Consider the following 17,926-nt stretch of genomic DNA (forward strand, 5'->3'; position numbering starts at 1 on the left):
TTTGCGAATGCTAAGGCCGGAGCAAGCGGAACAAATGGAGATGGAAATAACGCAAACGATTTCTTAGAAGCCAAAAATTGGATCGCCAAAAACGTTCCAAATGCGCACAGAGACTATACACTGCCCTTAAACAAACTTTATTAAAATTGTTTTAAATTTTATAAGCTTTTTAAAACTTTGCTGAAAAATAAATTAGACACAAGAGTATTGTCAATTGAGTTCTCCTTCCCCTGTTAAATAATGCATCAATTCCTCTTGTATCTTTTTCGCGTTTTCTGATGACCCTCCAATCAGTTGCAGTGCATGCATCAATGCGGTTAGTGCTTCAGCACGCCAATCAGCCGGTCTCAAAAGGTTGTCTTCAGCATCTTATTGATCAAATGCAAATGCTGGTGCGTCATCAAAAAATTATGAAGCACCACAGACGCTAGAACCACTTGCTTTGCTTCTCCGGGATTCAAGAGAATATAATGCCGAAGGACGCGAAAGCGCGCCGACATGATACGGAACACGTTTTTAATTACGCGACGTGCACGAAATAAACGATAATTGAAAACACGTTGGGTCATCGTTAAACCTCGGTTTGCGTTAGGCTTCATTATGTTTAGTTGCATGGCGAAGGCATCGTCCGCGACGAGGACGTAGGGCACTGGCCTTACTCTGAAAGGCAATGGTTTCGGTGGGGGCAAATGCAGCTCATTCCTATTTAGGCCTTAGCTGAATGAGCAGCAGGTGAAAACACCACCATCAGGTGTAGGCGATGGCGCAACGGATTTTTTTGATGTTGTTCGCTTGCGATGTTGAGAGATAAATGTCGGAGTCAGGGGAGGTGCAAATCTATTGTCGTCTGTCGCCTGCGTTGCTGCTGCTAGACCCAAATCGTTCAAAAAGGTTTGATCGGTCATGGGATTATCCTGCAATTCAAATTAACTTAATAAAATATGTTAGAAAACTTAACTGGAATTACCAACTCCAACGTGGAGATGGACTGCGATGATTGCTGCACATCGGCCGATTTTAAGAACATCAATTCCGAATAATGGGGGTATTTAGCTGTAGCGGTTCCGTCTATAGCACCTTGTGCAGATTTTTTGGTGCGTTGGTTGTTCAAAAAAGCTTTAAAATTGTTTCGCAGATTATTCCACTTGATTTTTGCTTCTTCGACCTTGATCGTGTCGATGTTTAATTCCCTCACGACTTCCCCCTACAAATTAGTTTTTATATTTGGGCATTTATAGTCTGGGTGGGTACAGTTCCAAAGCGGTGGTCGCTTTTCCACATGCTCTATTAGACACGTCTCCTGCTCAAATATCCACTTATAATTCATAGCCCTGTCACGTTTAGCCGGCTTCTTGGCTTTAATCGATGCTCCGAAATCATCCACGTTATTACCTCCACTTGTTATGCCGTGGAAATAAAAGTTTAGTCGTGTTTGATTTTAATAAAATATAAAGAGTGTAACCGATTATAATTCAGCAAACAAATCCCTGTTTTTTGTCAAACGTTTAAAAAGAAAACACCAATTATTATACTTTTTCGGATTATGCGGAGCACAGTTTATTTAATATGTCTTACTTCGACTGAGGCTAACCATTGACTGACTCGGTCAACTCAACGATAAACAGCAACGGCTTTATTTGAATTTACTAATACATAGTAATATATAGAATAGAATAAATAATACTAATACATTGAATTAAATACATTGAATAGAATACATTTCTCCTACCGGCAGCTCTTGGATAAATACATTTTTTCTTTTTGCTACAAGAGGTATCTTTATTGTTCTGAGTTTTACTTAAGACTCACTTACAAAAATTGAATGTGGAAATATCAACCACAGATTTGCTCTTATACTTACATACGTATGTACATATGGATAAACAAATGCATCAAATATGAGATTCATATTGGATGCTTAAACGAGATAAAGAAAAGTGATGTGGTATTCATAAACATTCTGTCTTTGATTACTATGAATTTAATGATGAGACGTTTCGGTCACCACTTGAAATATAAACAAACTTGAAACAACACTTGAAGAGTATTATGTTACAATAAATAATGATTTGAACAAAGAACTCTAGGATGAAAAAATAAACATTCAAAACGAAGAATGTGCAGACTAATAAAATATCGAATTTATTATCATGCTTATGCATAACACACTTATTTTATATAAATAATTCAATTTAGCCGTTTCCTAAATATAAAAATATTTCTTCTTCAAAAAAAAAATAAAAAACTCCTGCAGAAAACATGCAAATGTCAAAAAAACCTGCCAGTTCACTGGCAGGATTTCAACAGTGACAGCACATAAAATTTCATGGGTTGTCAGTGATGGGACACTGTCAGTGTACTGACGCTCTTGTCAAAAAAGTCTGCCAGTTGTCCCACGTGTCAGTGACTACTTATCACACTTGCCATTTTTCGTGTCAGTTACTGACGCAATTTTGGATTGTCAGTGAACTGACATACTTCACTCACGTCCCAAAACTTCTCGTCTTCTTCAGGCGATGTCTTTATTCACAAAAATGATAAAAATGTTTATTTAATACATGCGAATATTATGTAAAGCGTACAAGTATGACTTACAGTGATTTGAATATTACAAAAACATTAAAAACATTAGTTGTGCCAATGTAACAGAAATTGCATGGTTCGTCCAGTTTTCCTTTGCAGTTTATTTTGTAAACTACGTCTGAGCGGCGATCCTTGTCCGTTTTCGTCTTTAGTTTCACGTCAGGGTTGTTTTTGGCCACAACTTCTTTGAAATTTTCCGAGAGTTTGGGAACATACACAACACTTTTGTAAACACCTTTCTTCTCTTCTAACTTATTTCCGGAAGAAACTTGATGTTTTTGACGAAGTATCAAATTTCTTATGATTTCTATCGGAAAGCTATTGTCAATGAGTATTTGTGGTATTTTGGGTCACTCAACGCAAAGACTTTATTTATGAAATTGGATGCTGTGCTTATACGTCTGTGTTTGGCTTGATTAGATCGGAAATTGGAAGTCTTCCAGATGCCGTATCCTTTTGATACCAGTCGAAAGATAGACGTAAGAATGCTATTGACTCACTTTCTTCCTTCTCTACAGTAAACTGGATCTTTTCGTTGAATTGGTTGAGGCATCGTAGCACATTATCAATTTCTTCCCTTTTAACAATCGCGAAGTATCTGTAGTTTTGTTTGAAACATTCTTCAAGCAAATAGTCTAAAACCAAGTCAGCAATCGTCGGGGAAAGAGGATTTCCCATTGGCATACCATGTATTTGTTTGTACAAATTGTCTTTAAACTGTAAGTAGTTGTTGTCCTTTAATGCAAAAATTAAACAATTCGGGAAATTTGATTGGGTCAACCTTGTGTTTTCGCTTATAATTTCCCATTTCCTTTTAATAATGTTGACTGCAAGTTGAACAGGAACATTAGTAAACAGAGAAATCAAAACTTCATTTTTATCGATTATTAAATCTTTCGCTTTGCACGAATTTCTGACTGAGTGGGGAGATTCTTTCGTGACACACTGTAATATACATATATATGGTGTGGTTGTCTCCGGTTGTGGTGTTATTAATTTAGAAATGAAAAATAAAACGAAAATTAAATTTTATTATTATTATTTGTTTTATTTTAAAACAATAAATTTCACAACTTTTGTTATTATTTTATTTATTTATTACGCGACGCGTTTCGGAACTTTATCTTCCATCATCGGCGTATAGTTGACTGACTGCATTTACTTTTTCACTGTAATATTCTACAAAGAAAACCTGGAGAGTTCGTAACAAAGCACTTTCATCGATGATGCTATCAGGCGGAGAGGCATGTTTTGTTTGTGTATTTTCGGTAGTCCATATCTAGCAGGTATTTGTGCTGTGTGGTTGGTCATTTTTGTTTTCTCTCTGTCGTCGATGATCTTGTTAGTGTGTAACCATATAACAAATTCATTCTTTTTGTTTTGCAGGGTGGTGAGGCGGGTCGTTCTCATGACTCTATATGTAGAGCGGTCAGAGAGAAGTTCTATCATCTTCTCTTCATACTCTTTCCTATTCATCGCAACTGTGACATTGCCTTTGTCAGCTGCTACAATGATGATGTTTTTGTGTTTTTTGAGAAAATTTACAGCGTCTTTGCCCTTTAAGATGTTGGTTAAGGTCTTCTACCCCTAATGTTCGAATTGTTGGGATAGGTTTACTCGTACTACTATTCGATGTTTCTGGTCCCATATTTGCCTCGTTTAAGGATATTTCCTCGATGGTAATTTTTTTCATACGAGGGGGTACATGGTATTATTTCTTTCTTCCAAAGAATAAATAGGAAGGCTGTTAGAGTTGCTGCAAGCATTAGTAGCATTACCATAGATTTCCTTTCATTGGCTGTTTTTGGCTCATTTATGTATTTTGTGTTTTTAGCTTCGATTTCTTTAAACATTTCTAGCGAGAGCAATTCTTCGACTTGCGTTTTAACAGCTGCTGAAAGTGGGTTGTGTTCTATGACTTCTGTTTCTTGTAATGTGTATTGGTGGGCTTTAACGGTACCGTTGTGGAACTGGATCAAATATATTTCATTGAGGAGGAATTCATTTTCGTCTATGTAAACTTTATAATGGTATTGATTTAGTAAAACTAATCCGGGGGTAAGTTCTTCAACGGTCGAGATATGCTAATTGTTGATTTCAATGCACTTAAGGGGTTTGCTGGATAAAAGAGTATTAATACAGTTATGTTCTGTGCTTGAAATGGAGACAATTAATAAGTCGTAGACTTAATTGAATATTTATTAAGAACATAAACTTAAATATAATATTATATAATACATAAAATGGAAAATAGAATTGCTTTTTAATGAATGTAATTGAATGAACTTGCTGGATGAGAATGCAAAAATGGAATGTGTCTATGATATTATCCCATTAGAATATATGTCACTTCAGAATGACAATCTCCGTCCAGGGTTGGTACTTGTGGTTGCTGTCATTTCAAGGCAATTATCAATAAATATTAAATCCAAAATATGACCAATAGAATTAGCAATATTGTTAATTTGATACATATTTAAGGCTGATAAACTATCAATCACATTATATTCATAATCTTTGACAACATTATAAGGAAATAATTGCTTTTCATCATCTGAGAATTTCCAATTAATATTAGGCAAGTTAAAATCACCAACAACTACAAAATAACAATTTTCATCTTTATCATTAGCAATTTCTACAATATTTTTAATCTGACACTCATACAAAAGATTTTAAGATGTAGGTGGGATATATGATACGAAAATATATAAATGAATACATTTAAAAGATTGGATAAATAAATCTAAACAAACACAAATCTGATCAATTTCGAAAGAATTATAAGGTAGTCTAATTTCTCTACATGTAAAATTTGATCGAACAGCCAACAAAACTCCTCCTCCTCTAGTTTGACCAGTTTGACGATCTTTGCGAAAGACGATGTTATCGGAAGCGAAATATTCACCATTCAACAAGTTCTTATTTAACCAAGTTCCAGTTAAAGCTATAATGTCGTATGAACAGTCCTGGGCAGCAATAGAGAAATCATGCGATTTGGTTCTCATACCACTCGCATTATGATAAAAGATGGAAAAATACTTGTTGAAGCTAAAAATTTGAAGATCATTCATTATGTTGACGTTTGATTTTGTTTTTGGCCTAGTCCGTTTTTTGGATGGTTCAAAAACTGCTTAACTTGTACTCCAGTTGGCCATATAGTCCGGTCAAATTAGACCAAAAAATCAGTAAACCCACGACAAATTCAGGGGAAGCTGAAAATTCTTAAAATTGTTTAAATTATAATTATAAACATTGTCTTAAAAGTCCCAACCAATCCCATGTAAGGAAAAAATTTTAGCGGGGTAATAAGGTCCAAAAAATGAGTTTTTCGCGATTTTCTTGAAAACGGTAAGTCTTATCGCAAAATTACCCCAGACATAATTTGTAGATCAGGGAATTTCCTATAAATAAGGTATCAATAATTTTTTCCCTAAAAGCCACCGCTTCTGAGATATAACGATGCAAAAAATTGCAAGCATCATAAACGCACACGTTTCCACGCCACCTCTGAGGTAGTGTACTTAGCGCGTTTTTTTTAACGTGGTTTCCCCAATAGGCCTATTCCACGGGTCTGTTGTGATTAGATTTAGAAATTAATAGTTTATTCGTCGGATTCAGAATCGTCAATCACTTCTTCTTCTTCCTCTTCTTCTTCTTCTTCTTATTCTTCTTCTTCTTCTTCTTCTTCTTCTTCTTCTTCATCCTGACTATAAGTGAATTGTGTTAAAAGTGAAGCATCACATGTTTCTTCGTCAGTATTAAATGAATCCTCTGTTGTTGGTGATTCTACATTAGAACAAGACTGGCCTTGACAATTCGTACAAGCCAGAGAACAAAACAGCCCAACTTTTTTGCAACCACATTTAGCATTGCATCCTTTTTTACAGTTACAAAAGATAGTGTTGAGCAATTTTTCCGGCGCAGGTTGAAGGAAAGTCTGAATTGGTTCTAATATATTATCGACCAACTTCCAACCCCAATCTGTTGGGTTTAGTTGATAACCAAGCCACACTTGAACTTGGTAGTATACCCGAAGAAGATGTTGATGAGCAGAGACTGAGGTTGGAGGAAGACAAGCTAATTGTACTTGTTTCTTATTTCGAGTATTTTTGACAAAAGATGCATATCGAAACTTGTCTAAGCAGGTAGTTTTTTTAGGAGCTCCGTACATACGAAGAAGAAAGTGAATTCCGTTGGTAATAACTTCTTCTGGAGTTGAATTACATTTTTTAAAAACTTCAGCAGTTGCAAGTAAGTCTTGCTTTTCAAACATTTTGAATACAGTTGTTTTACCCCTCCTGTAAAATGCAGATGTCGTATCACAGCCAGTTATGGCGTGTAAAAATAGTATGTGATTTCGACATTTTGCAAAAGTCGACAAACTTTTTGATGAATAAAACTCTGATTGATTTTGAGATTTTCCTGGTTTTAAGAAGAAAATATAGTTTTTTCAGCTGGACTTCGAGCAGTGAGTAACACGAGTAAATCTACATCTTCACCCACAACAATCGTTATATTTGTCATGTTAACTTGTTCTATTGCTGTTTCGATAATCAGTACATCGGCGTCGTTATGAGCTTGTTTAACCAGTATATTCTCAGCAGTAAACTTTTCTTTTAACATTGAAATAAATCGAGACTTGTTGTGAGTATTTGCCAAAAATTTCTGTTGACTAGTAGGAACTGTCATAAATTCATCAAATAAAATGTCGGAAGATGAAGATGTTGCCAAAGTTCGACGACGCTGTTCTGCTGCTTTAATATTTGTCGTGCAATCATTCAGCCCTATCGGCAATCTCACGTGAGAAATTTCCCCGGGAGTAGGTTTTCTCTCCCGGGAATTTTTCTCCCTATCGGCAATCTCCATCGGAATTTCGTTTTCGGGAAAGAAGTACAACCAACTTAACAAAAAAAAAAAACTTTCGAACACATTTCTTCGAAAGTTTTGACAGCTCTAATTTTGAGTGCAAAAAGTAATAAAATCAAGAATTAAAATGTTTAACGGTGCAATATTTGTATTATTTGATGAGGAAAATCGTGCCGAAAGACAAAATAATGATTTAAGGACTATGCGAAGGGTTTTAAGGGACAATTGCAATCCTCTTGAATTGCCAGAAGCAACGTAAGTTGGGAGTTTATATTTTTAACGTTGACCTCAAGAATTGTTTTATTTTTTTAGATTCAAAAAATACTATCGAATAAATAAACCTATGTTTGTTTATTTACTGGACATTCTGAAAACTTCATTTGCAGAACAAAAAAAATCTTTTGGTATTCCTCCTATTGTTAAGCTTAGCGCATGCTTGCGCTTCTTTGCAGAAGGAGGATACCAAAAAGGAGTTGGCAACGACCATGTCGTGGGTCTAGCTCAGTCTTCATTTTCTGAAGTATTAAAGGATGTTTTAAATATACTTGAAGACAAGCTATGTTCAAGTTGGATTAATATGGACATGACACCAGAGGAAAAACGAAACACAGCCATCCAATTTTACGAAAAACATCGTATACCAGGTGTTATCGGTTGTATAGACGGCACACACATCCGCATAATCGCGCCTACACTTAACAAACACTTATTTTATAATCGGAAAGGCTTTTTTAGTTTAAATGTTTTACTGGTAAAAAATAACCTATATATTAAAAATATTCCGAGCGGAAAACATTCCAAGTGAAACTCACAATAGGGCTGATTATATTTAACACTTTTATTTATAAACCTACATATCCATAGGTTTGTGATGCTGATATGCGGATTCGGTTTGTTGATGCTAGCCACCCGGGAGCAACTCATGATGCGTTCATTTGGAGGGTAAGCGAACTAAGGTCATGGTTGGAACAAAAGTATTTAAATGGAGAAAGAAACTCGTGGTTATTGGGTAAGATCATTTCACGATGTACTTTTTTTAATCTAATAAAAAAAAAACTTAATGTACATACGTAGGAGACGCTGGATACCCACTAGAACCGTGGCTTTTAACTCCCCATAGAAATCCAGAAGATGGTACATCTCAGAGCCGATTCAACTTGAAGCATAAGCAGTGCCGCAACATCATTGAGAGAGTAAATGGTGTTCTCAAAAACAGGTGGAGATGTCTACTCGGTGCAAGGGAGCTTCACTACCAACCTGACAAAGCCGTGCAAATAACAAATGTTTGCTGTGCATTACATAACATTTGCATTCATTTCAATGCTGATTTTAATCCTATGGACCTTCCTAGGACGAGTATTCATGAGAGTAATGCTGACACCGAAGAATTGGAAAACGAAATGCCACCTGATAATTCAGAGTATATGACTGTATCTCAAAATATAAGAACGCAAATTGGAGAGTCAATTTAAAATAACTTTATTCAAAGAAAATAAATAAAATACAAAATTCACTACACAAAAATGGCTTATGTTTACTTAACCCAATCGTTCAAGCTTAGCTTCCTCAATTGCAAGCAGTTTTTGCTTGAAATCAAATTTCGCTTCAATCTCACGTCTTCGAAGTTTTTCCATTTCAAAGTTGCTACGCTTTTGTTCCTCAAGAGCTAGTTTTTGGTGGTCACAAAGACGATCAATTGAATGGTATATTTTTTTTAGGCTGATTTTTATTTCATTTCGTTGGTGTTGATTGTTTTCTTTTTCTTCATCAAATTTTTCTATTACTCGCCCAACCTTATCACAAAGCTCTCGGTGGAGCTCAAGTTCTCTTTCCAAAAATTCACAAGTCCTTTTTGTTTCTGTTGCTTCTTTAGATGAACGTGGGATTGGCTTTGTTTTATGACTGGAAGAGTCACTCATATTTGAATTAATTTGCCTGGAGTCGTCGGCCACAGACATTAGAAGTTCCAACTCATCATCTATGGGTATAGTTTCTGAAGCTTTGTTTTTTTTAGGTGGAGACACTGACAAGTTTTCTTTGTCGGCATCTTGGTTTTCATTATGCCTTTTTGAGCACGACGGCAACCCAAATCGCCGAGAACCCGAGGAACCTTCAACTGATTGAGTCATTCCGCATAATTTAATTATTGCTTCGTCCAAAGCAGAAAATTTATACTCTCGGAAAGGGCCACCCCCAGTTCCGTGCTTCATTTTAAGGTTTTCCGACATTTTATTTTTGATATACTTCTTTTTATCACTCCACACCTAAAAAAAAAATTTGTTAGCTAATTTTAGTTAGATTTAACAGAAACATTAACCTTTTTCCATTCAAATATAGACTTAACAGGTGGTCCAGTACTGTTAAGCTCACGATCAACAATTTTCCAGAATCTGGTTACTTCCTCCTTACTCTTTTTGGAATATCCGGAGGCAATGTCTGGATTTTTTTCCATCAAATCAACCAAAGTTTCCATTTGTTTTTTGTTGGTCGCCCTTACAAAATAAATAATTTAATCTTTTTTTTATTGAACATTTTGAAAGAAAAAATTTATAACTTACATTTTTTTGCTTCATATTTTGTTTAACAGATCTGTTCCCTATCAAAACAAAGACAGAAATACTTCGGGGGAGAAACTTCATTGCCGATAGGGATTTTTATTGGGGAAATTTTTCCTTGGAAATTTTTCCCTTAAAAAAGTATTGCCGATGCCGATTTTTCGAACTAGAGAACTTTTTCCAGGGAAAAAGTATTGCCGATAGGGCTGATTATAGCCATCAAATACGACAGTAGCTCTGGGACTAAAATGTCCACGTACATACTGAACGTACTTATCAAACAATATTCGGACATTTTTATTATAAAACATAAAAAAACTCGAAATAGGTTAGAATGAACACGTGTTTTCACTTCAGAGTGACGCTCAAGACCAGAGAGAAAAAACTAAATGAGAGAGCCAAATTTCCTCGTCTCCGTCCCTTTGGAACCTCTTACTCTCATTTTTTATATCGTGGTGAATTCGTATCGGTGTATACATGTTTTCACCTCGAAGAGCAGAGAGAATCGAGACATTTGATATTTCTTTCTCTCTCTGGTTTTCACAAATTAATTCTAGCAAAAAATTTCCGTTTGTCAATGAATTACGGTAAACGTTAAAACGGAAGAATGTGGTGAATTTGTTTTTCTTTTCTCTTTCTTTGAGTTACAGATAGATGGCATTAACAACCAAAACCAGAAAAGATGTGTTCAGAAAGAGTGTATAACAAGGTTAAGGTTTTTTAGACTAGACTTTATTTGTTATGAACAAGTACATGTTTTTTATAAATGTATGTTATGTTTATTTCAATAGTTATACCTTAAATAATAACTTAACTGCTGTTTTATCTACTTAGATAACTTATATTTGCATTTATTTATGAATAGCCTAAAAAGTTTAGCAAACATCTATGAATAACCCACAATGCACTTTCAGAAAAACTGTAGTTAGAACTTTCCCTCACAGATTTTTCCTTGTCGCCATATAACTGAAAGATAGGATATAAATAAATAATAGAACTGGAAAACATATAAAAATGATGCACAAAATCACTGACCTAGCGAGAATACAAATACTTTCACTTTTGTACAAAAGTACTTTTCGGCTTACATATGTAGTTAAGCCTTTAAAAACAGCACACTAGCTTAGTGGAAAGCATAGCTTATCGCCAGTTCACAAATCTTATGCGATGAAAATTGGCAATAGTTCACGTTTTTTTTATTTAGTCTCTACTTAAATCACTTATCTTCAGCATTTTGGAAATGTCGTTAACGTTAAGAAAATAAACAACGAGTACACACAAAAACAATATGAATGTTAAAAAGAGATGAGTATATAAAAATGTTTTCAATGTTTATGCGTTGTTTTATTTTAATTATCCATCTTTACATTCTTTAACTCTCGTTGTCAATGTTCCAGCAACTCTCGCAGCCAAAATTAAGTCGATGAACTCTGAAAATTGAACTAAATCAGAGTTTTTTTGCATTTTTCAACGGTCTGAGCGAAAATTAAACGCATAAACGCAGCTAATAATAAAACAAATAATAGTTGTAGTGCTTTCAGAGTTTTATGTTTCTAGGTCCTAATTCTCATTGCACCGTTGCAACACCTAATTTATTTTACTTATTTAATAATTAAAACTGGCTTCAAATAACTAACTAATATTTCTCTAAATGCGTAATTTACAATTGTTGCTAAATCTTCATTGTTCTGGCACCTAACAAGAGTAATTAATTTCACTTCATATTCGAATGATATTACTCGCAAAGTAACACAATGAGAATACCAAAAAATTGTTCATCCACAATTTTGAATTTTCTTTGAACACCTCTGAACAACATGGCATCCGCCATTTTTCGAAGGTGGACGCCATTTTTTTATTAATGTGGGGAGTATGCACATCTTCTTGCATAAGTATTCGTTCCCCACATTTTTTTTATATGGAGTTAATACATATGCAAGTTTATGTGCAAATCGCAGCTTGTAGGCAAAAAGAGAGCAACCGTCGAAGTTGGTTCTCTCGTTTAGTTTTTTTCTCTCTGCTCAAGACTAACATTATTTTATGTATTGAGTATTTAGACAAAACAGGTAGCGACCGTAGCCACGCACACAACTGAACAGAGAGACAGATGTTGCCTCAAGGTTACACTATTGTATGTATTAAGGGATCGAGTTTCATTATACCTGATATTCTCAGAATAATACTCATGAGTATTTTATATTTTAAATGTAACTTAAAATCACCGACAGAAACATATTCTTACTTACATTACAGCTACAGAAAGTATATGGGTGAGGTACTTAGGCATATTATGACGCTTGCAATTTTTTGCATCGTTATATCTCAGAAGCGGTGGCTTTTAGGGAAAAAATTATTGATACCTTTTTTATAGGAAATTCCCTGATCTACAAATTATGTCTGGGGTAATTTTGCGATAAAACTTACCGTTTTCAAGAAAATCGCGAAAAACTCATTTTTTGGACCTTATTACCCCGCTAAATTTTTTTCCTTACATGGGATCGGTTGGGACTTTTAAGACAATGTTTATAATTATAATTTAAACAATTTTAAGAATTTTCAGCTTCCCCTGAATTTGTCGTGGGTTTACTGATTTTTTGGTCTAATTTGACCGGACTAAAGTAATTCTGTCTATTTTCTAAATTAAATTCTGACCAACAGTTTATACTTTTAATGTAGTTGTTATTTACAAAATTACTTAAAATAAGTTTGACTGTTGTTTCTATTTGGCCATGTAGATATGGCAAGCGAACACTTTCCGATTGAAATTCTTTATTTAAATTGCTTATTATTTTTAAAATGTATGATAAAAAAAGAAAATAAACTTTCGTTTCAGATTTTCCCATTGAATTCGCTAAATCGTATGATTTTATTCCGCTAATTTCCAAATAGCACGAAAGAAAATATAATTGAAGTGCGTCCCACTGTTCCACCACTCGATTTATAACGTTTTCTAAGGAGAGCCATCTTGTCAACGAAATACCTAATATTTTGTGCGGTGGTACTGCACAATAGTCTTGAAATTCTTTAAAGTTATTGATACGATTAGCACTGTAAGCAAAAAATGTATAGATGTTACGACAAAGTTTTTCAACTTCATTGGGAATTTTTTTGCAGGCATAGGCAGAGCATAGATGCAACGAATGACAAGTGCATTTAAGAAAAAACATATTGGAGTTGCTCTTAAGCTTGGCTTGCAGACCATTCACCTCACCGGCCATAACACTTGCACCGTCAGTTGACAGTCCAATTAAATTTTCAAATGGAATATCATTTTCAGAAAAAAATGTCTTAATGCTGTTGTAAATGGTTTCAGCGTCACGTTTTATAAGTTCAATCAAACCCAAAAATCTATCTTTAATAATTTTGGAATTCTTATCGACATACCTTACAACTAAAACTAAAGACTTTCTGGTTGAAATATCAGTCGTCTCGTCTGTTATTAAGGAAAATTTAGTAGTTTGCAGCTCTGAAACTATTTTCTGCTTCGCTTTTGTTCCTAGCGTCTCTGCAAGTTGAGTTGCTTTCGTTCGTCCGCACTTGATTGATTTTGCAATTTCCGAATCGGGACAGCATTCTTTTAGCAGATTTGGTAAAAAATCCATTAATAAAAATGGGAGATTGTGAGTTATTAAAAAATGGACGAGCGTCAGCTCAGCCCAATAAACTTTTTTTTCAAAACTCGACTTGTCCCGCTGCAAGCACGAATCAATTTGTATTTGATTTCTTTTTTTTTCCATGTTTTTGATATGGCTTTCTTTTCTTTCGTGTTGTTTTAAGTGACCTAAATGGTTGGTTAAAATTTTGTCACAAGCAGCACAAAAGCTTTTGTCAGCTTCATGGTTAAGCCAATTGAATTTTTGTAGCCATTCCTGTCTAAATTTTCTCTCCGCTTCGTGTTTTTTTGGTCCACATTTTGATCACTAAGAAATTATACATAGGTAATTGTAATTTCATGAAACCTTATAATAAAGTGAAAAATACCAATTGCTTGAAGATGACGGCTCATCTGCATTTGTGGAACTTTCTACTGCCGACTCAGTCCTTGGCTTTTTAATAACAAACCTAGATGTTATTTAAGTTTTACAGATATGACGAGATAATTATTATTTAAAATATTATTACTTACCTATCCATTACTTATTTGTTGGAAAAAACGAGAAAGAGCTGCACACAAAGTACTTAACAGCTTACAGGTTTGTTTAGGTATGCGATTTTAAAATGTTGAGCCATCTGTCAATAAATTGTGAAATGAATGCAACTTAATTTACTTCACCTCCAGAATGAGTTTTTAAAAAATAATACTTTATTTATGTCACTTATAAACAATACATCAATACATCAGCTATCGTTACTAAAAACTGAACTCCATATCTGATTTATTTGGAGTATTTATACTCTAGGAAAAGAGACTTGAACAAAGAGCATTTGGTTTCAAGATGATTCATTTAAATCTGTTTTCTAAGAATGGAACTTTATAGCTTATTACTAATTTAGGTTTGGAAACAATATTCATATTTTGGGCCTAGAGTTTAATTACAAGTACGTGTTATTCATGAATCTTAACTCGCATGTATGCTTCTGCCACAAACACCACACGAAAGAAAGGAAATATCATCAATAACCTTTAAGCATTTATCACATTTAGAATTCATTTTAAATAAATAAATTTAAGAGAGCACAAAAAAACACAGCCGGCTTCTATAGAACTTTTGAATTGAATTAGTTAAGTTGCTTAGCTCGTTTATTCTGGTGTTGATTAAATTATTTATAATACTCTGTTTATTATTATTCACCAGAACAGTTTTTGTTTTGTCTTTCATGATTTTGAAGTCATAACTGTCCGGAGTTCCATTTCCAGGCAGAGCCCAGAAAATCTAATGATTTATTTCTTCTGATCTTGGGAATGAGTCTATCTAAGTGAAGCTGGATCTGTTTAAGGTCACTTGATAGTATAGGAAGTATGGAGTTGGAGTGAGGTTTAATTTGCGACATCATAATGCCTAATTTATTGAGCGCCTCTTGATACTCCTTGATATCAATTACATTTAATGTAGAATGTGTCCTTTTGACAAAAAAAAAACAGAATACTTTAATTTTATAGTCGTATATTTATTGATTATAAAACGCTTAAGCGATTCGACCGGCCAGCACACGAGACACTTAAACAATGAATCCCTTTTTAAAATTACCCAATTGATGGAGGGGACCGTTGTCTTTTTCTTTTCTCGGTGTCTAGGTTTTGTATTCGTTTTGTTGTATCGTGTTTGTATCTGTTATGTTTAATGTTACTGTTGTTGGAAAAGGTCTGGTGTCGGTCGTACTGGCTTAATCCGAAAGTTGACTTATCACGTTGACTGCCATCTATAACCCAATAGGCAGGTGAATTTCGTCGCTCTTACAAACTTTTTCTTTTTTAAAGACTTCTTTGAACCGCAAACTGCTGCTGCCACCAAGACTTGCCAGCGAATCCAGAAGCCTTGTTTGAAAATCGCAGTATTCTTCTCGAAAATTTTCATACACGGTTTCAGCCTCCGATTGCTTCTTCGCATCTTCAGCACCTATAAACTCTTCATATATTACAGAGACAGAGACAACTCATCCAATAGTTTGATTCGGGTTTGAACGTAATTCACACTAAAAGCTTTTTCTTTTTTGACAACATTTTCTATGTCTTTTTTAAGTTGCTTGTATTTTGCGCTTAATTGTTTGCTTGCCATATTAATTAAATATAAATAGTAATATAAAAAAGTAAGGAAATCACTTACTTGTTTTTGTAAAATGGCGTAAAATCCTGATGAAGTTTTGCAGGTTGACACACTACAATAATTTGATCTGCACACACTTTATTAATCTTTGAGAAACACTTCGATATTATTTTGTAACTCGAAGGACCAATGTTTTAGCTGAAAACCCTTGTAATTATATTCATTTAAATTGTATAAAATAAACTCAAAAGAATTGAAAAATAAAACACAACCTTTTTTTTACTTTAAACTACACACTTTTTATTCCTTGTTGAGAATAAAGATGGCAATGTGGAATGACGTTTCTATTGACATTTTTCTGATTGACATTTGATGGAAGTTTTATATGGGCTCATGCACATGCTATCAGGCGCGTTCGATGACCGTTGTTGAGTAGCTCCGTGCGTTCAACAGTAAACAATCAAAGCATTGACGACGGATGTTGATATCAAATGCTCAAAAGCTATTTTGTGGCACCTTATAGTTTTTCTCAATGGTGTAAAATAGCATGCCATTTGGTTTGAAATATCTATGCCTTGTTTGGCGTGGTTATAATCAATAACCATTTTTAGCTTTTTTATGGACTCACCATGCCGATCTCTTTTTCCTGTTTCACATTATTCTAGATCGTGTTTTGTGCTCAACATAAGTACCTCGCGTTTGTCTTTCCACTTGGCTATTACGATAGCCGAGTTTTCTCGTCCCACGATTTGACCTCTGTTACTTCTTTAGGTTTTCCTTTGCGATTTTTGCGTTGCCTTCCTGCCAAATGAGTATTTCGAGCAAGCAAAGTCTCTGCTAAAGCAACCAACGTGTACAAATTGTCGGTCGCAATAGTTCTACCTTTGTCGAGATAAGCATCCGCTAAGTCGACACCGGAAGGGTGAAGGGGAATAACACAATAATTCGGCAAGTGCCCGTCGAGACCGGAAGGGTGAATTGAAATAACACAATAGTTTGTTGTTACTACACAGCACGCTATGGAGCAGCGGCCCGTCGCACAGTGCGTTGAATGTATGGGAATTCGGGAAAAAAATAAAAAAAACACATAATTTTAGTAAGCATATTATTTTCATATTTATTTGTTCATTTTATGGGCTTAAGTAATAGATACAAGAGAAACAAAAAGAGGTTCTTCAATTATCTTCATCAGAAGAAGATGATTGGTCGTCATGATAATCAATGATATATTTTTTGATATCAGTATCGTATATTTTGGGTTTTCTTTTAAATTTTCTTTGAGAAGAAAGGTACGGGTCTGACATAAGTAGTAAGTGGTTCATAACGTCCTTACAGTTGTTAGCTCTTGAGGATTTTCTTGCATGATTAAGCCTAGTCCGGCGGAAAGTTTTGTGCAAGCCTTCAAGAGCTTCTTCAGACAGTTGCCCGATTGGTATGTGAAAACTTTTCATGACATCTATACTATGAAAAAATAGTTTGTGCAATGTACAGGGCATATAGTACCATCCGTAAAGATCCAAATACATTTCTCTTGTTTCACAAATTAGTATATTAAATTTATCGAAATTGATGTCAATTCCTGTTGCCATTACTCGTAAAATGATATTTAATTTTTGGATCAAATTTTGGTCGATTTTTGTTATTTCGGAACTTTTCTGTGGATCAGAAAAGAATGTCCGAGCAGTGTTACCATCGTTTGATGACCCATGACCTTGCTTCGGTTGGTCAACAGTTAGTCCCATTTTCGATTTGAATTCGGCTTGTATACGCTTCTTTTCAATCTGGAAAAGAGTTTTGTTTTCTTCTCCTTGAACCCTCCATTTTCTGAAGGTTAGCCTATAAGAGATGTGCAATAAACATTCGAATGATCTTATCCAAAGATGCAGAGTCGATAGACCGAAACGATAGTTTTCTTCATTGGGTTTTTTCGCAAAGCATTTGGCTGTGTTCATTTCACTAGGAAGTGCGCCACAGATATAGCATTTAGCGGACGAATTTGTTTCTGACAAAACATTACACACGCTCCCATCAACCATGGTAATGTGAAACTCATATGAAATAATGCAACTTTGCCCTGCTATGATTTCAGTATGGTCAGAAAGACTCAGAATTTTGTCTTGCATAATAGCCTCCTCCCGTCTAACAAGATCCGGACATTCTTTTTTAAATATCCAGGACGATCATTCACCCAAAGAGAAGAGCCGGAATCAATAT

General features: G+C 34.7%; 2 protein-coding genes and 1 long non-coding RNA gene across 3 annotated transcripts; 1 reads left to right on the plus strand and 2 right to left on the minus strand.

The window, feature by feature from the left end:
* Positions 1-7,364: 7,364 nt before the first annotated feature.
* On the plus strand, positions 7,365-8,924 carry LOC129942761 (putative nuclease HARBI1). The gene is made up of 4 exons (XM_056051820.1): positions 7,365-7,707; positions 7,765-8,203; positions 8,317-8,461; positions 8,527-8,924. Exons 1-4 carry the CDS (start codon positions 7,580-7,582, stop codon positions 8,922-8,924), a joined length of 1,110 nt encoding a protein of 369 aa, XP_055907795.1. The 5' UTR covers positions 7,365-7,579.
* Positions 8,925-8,990: 66 nt separating this feature from the next.
* On the minus strand, positions 8,991-10,216 carry LOC129942762 (uncharacterized). Its single transcript, XM_056051821.1, has 3 exons — positions 10,011-10,216; positions 9,770-9,944; positions 8,991-9,716 (listed from the first exon to the last, which is right to left on the minus strand). Coding segments are annotated over exons 1-3 (903 nt in total). The 5' UTR covers positions 10,013-10,216.
* A 3,586-nt stretch (positions 10,217-13,802) lies between these two features.
* Positions 13,803-14,688, minus strand: LOC129940347 (uncharacterized). The gene is made up of 3 exons (XR_008780668.1): positions 14,134-14,688; positions 13,989-14,069; positions 13,803-13,927 (listed from the first exon to the last, which is right to left on the minus strand). It is a non-coding gene; the product is annotated as an uncharacterized LOC129940347 (long non-coding RNA).
* Positions 14,689-17,926: the final 3,238 nt, after the last annotated feature.

Source organism: Eupeodes corollae, chromosome 1 (assembly GCF_945859685.1).
Source record: "Eupeodes corollae chromosome 1, idEupCoro1.1, whole genome shotgun sequence".
NCBI lineage: Eukaryota > Metazoa > Arthropoda > Insecta > Diptera > Syrphidae > Eupeodes > Eupeodes corollae.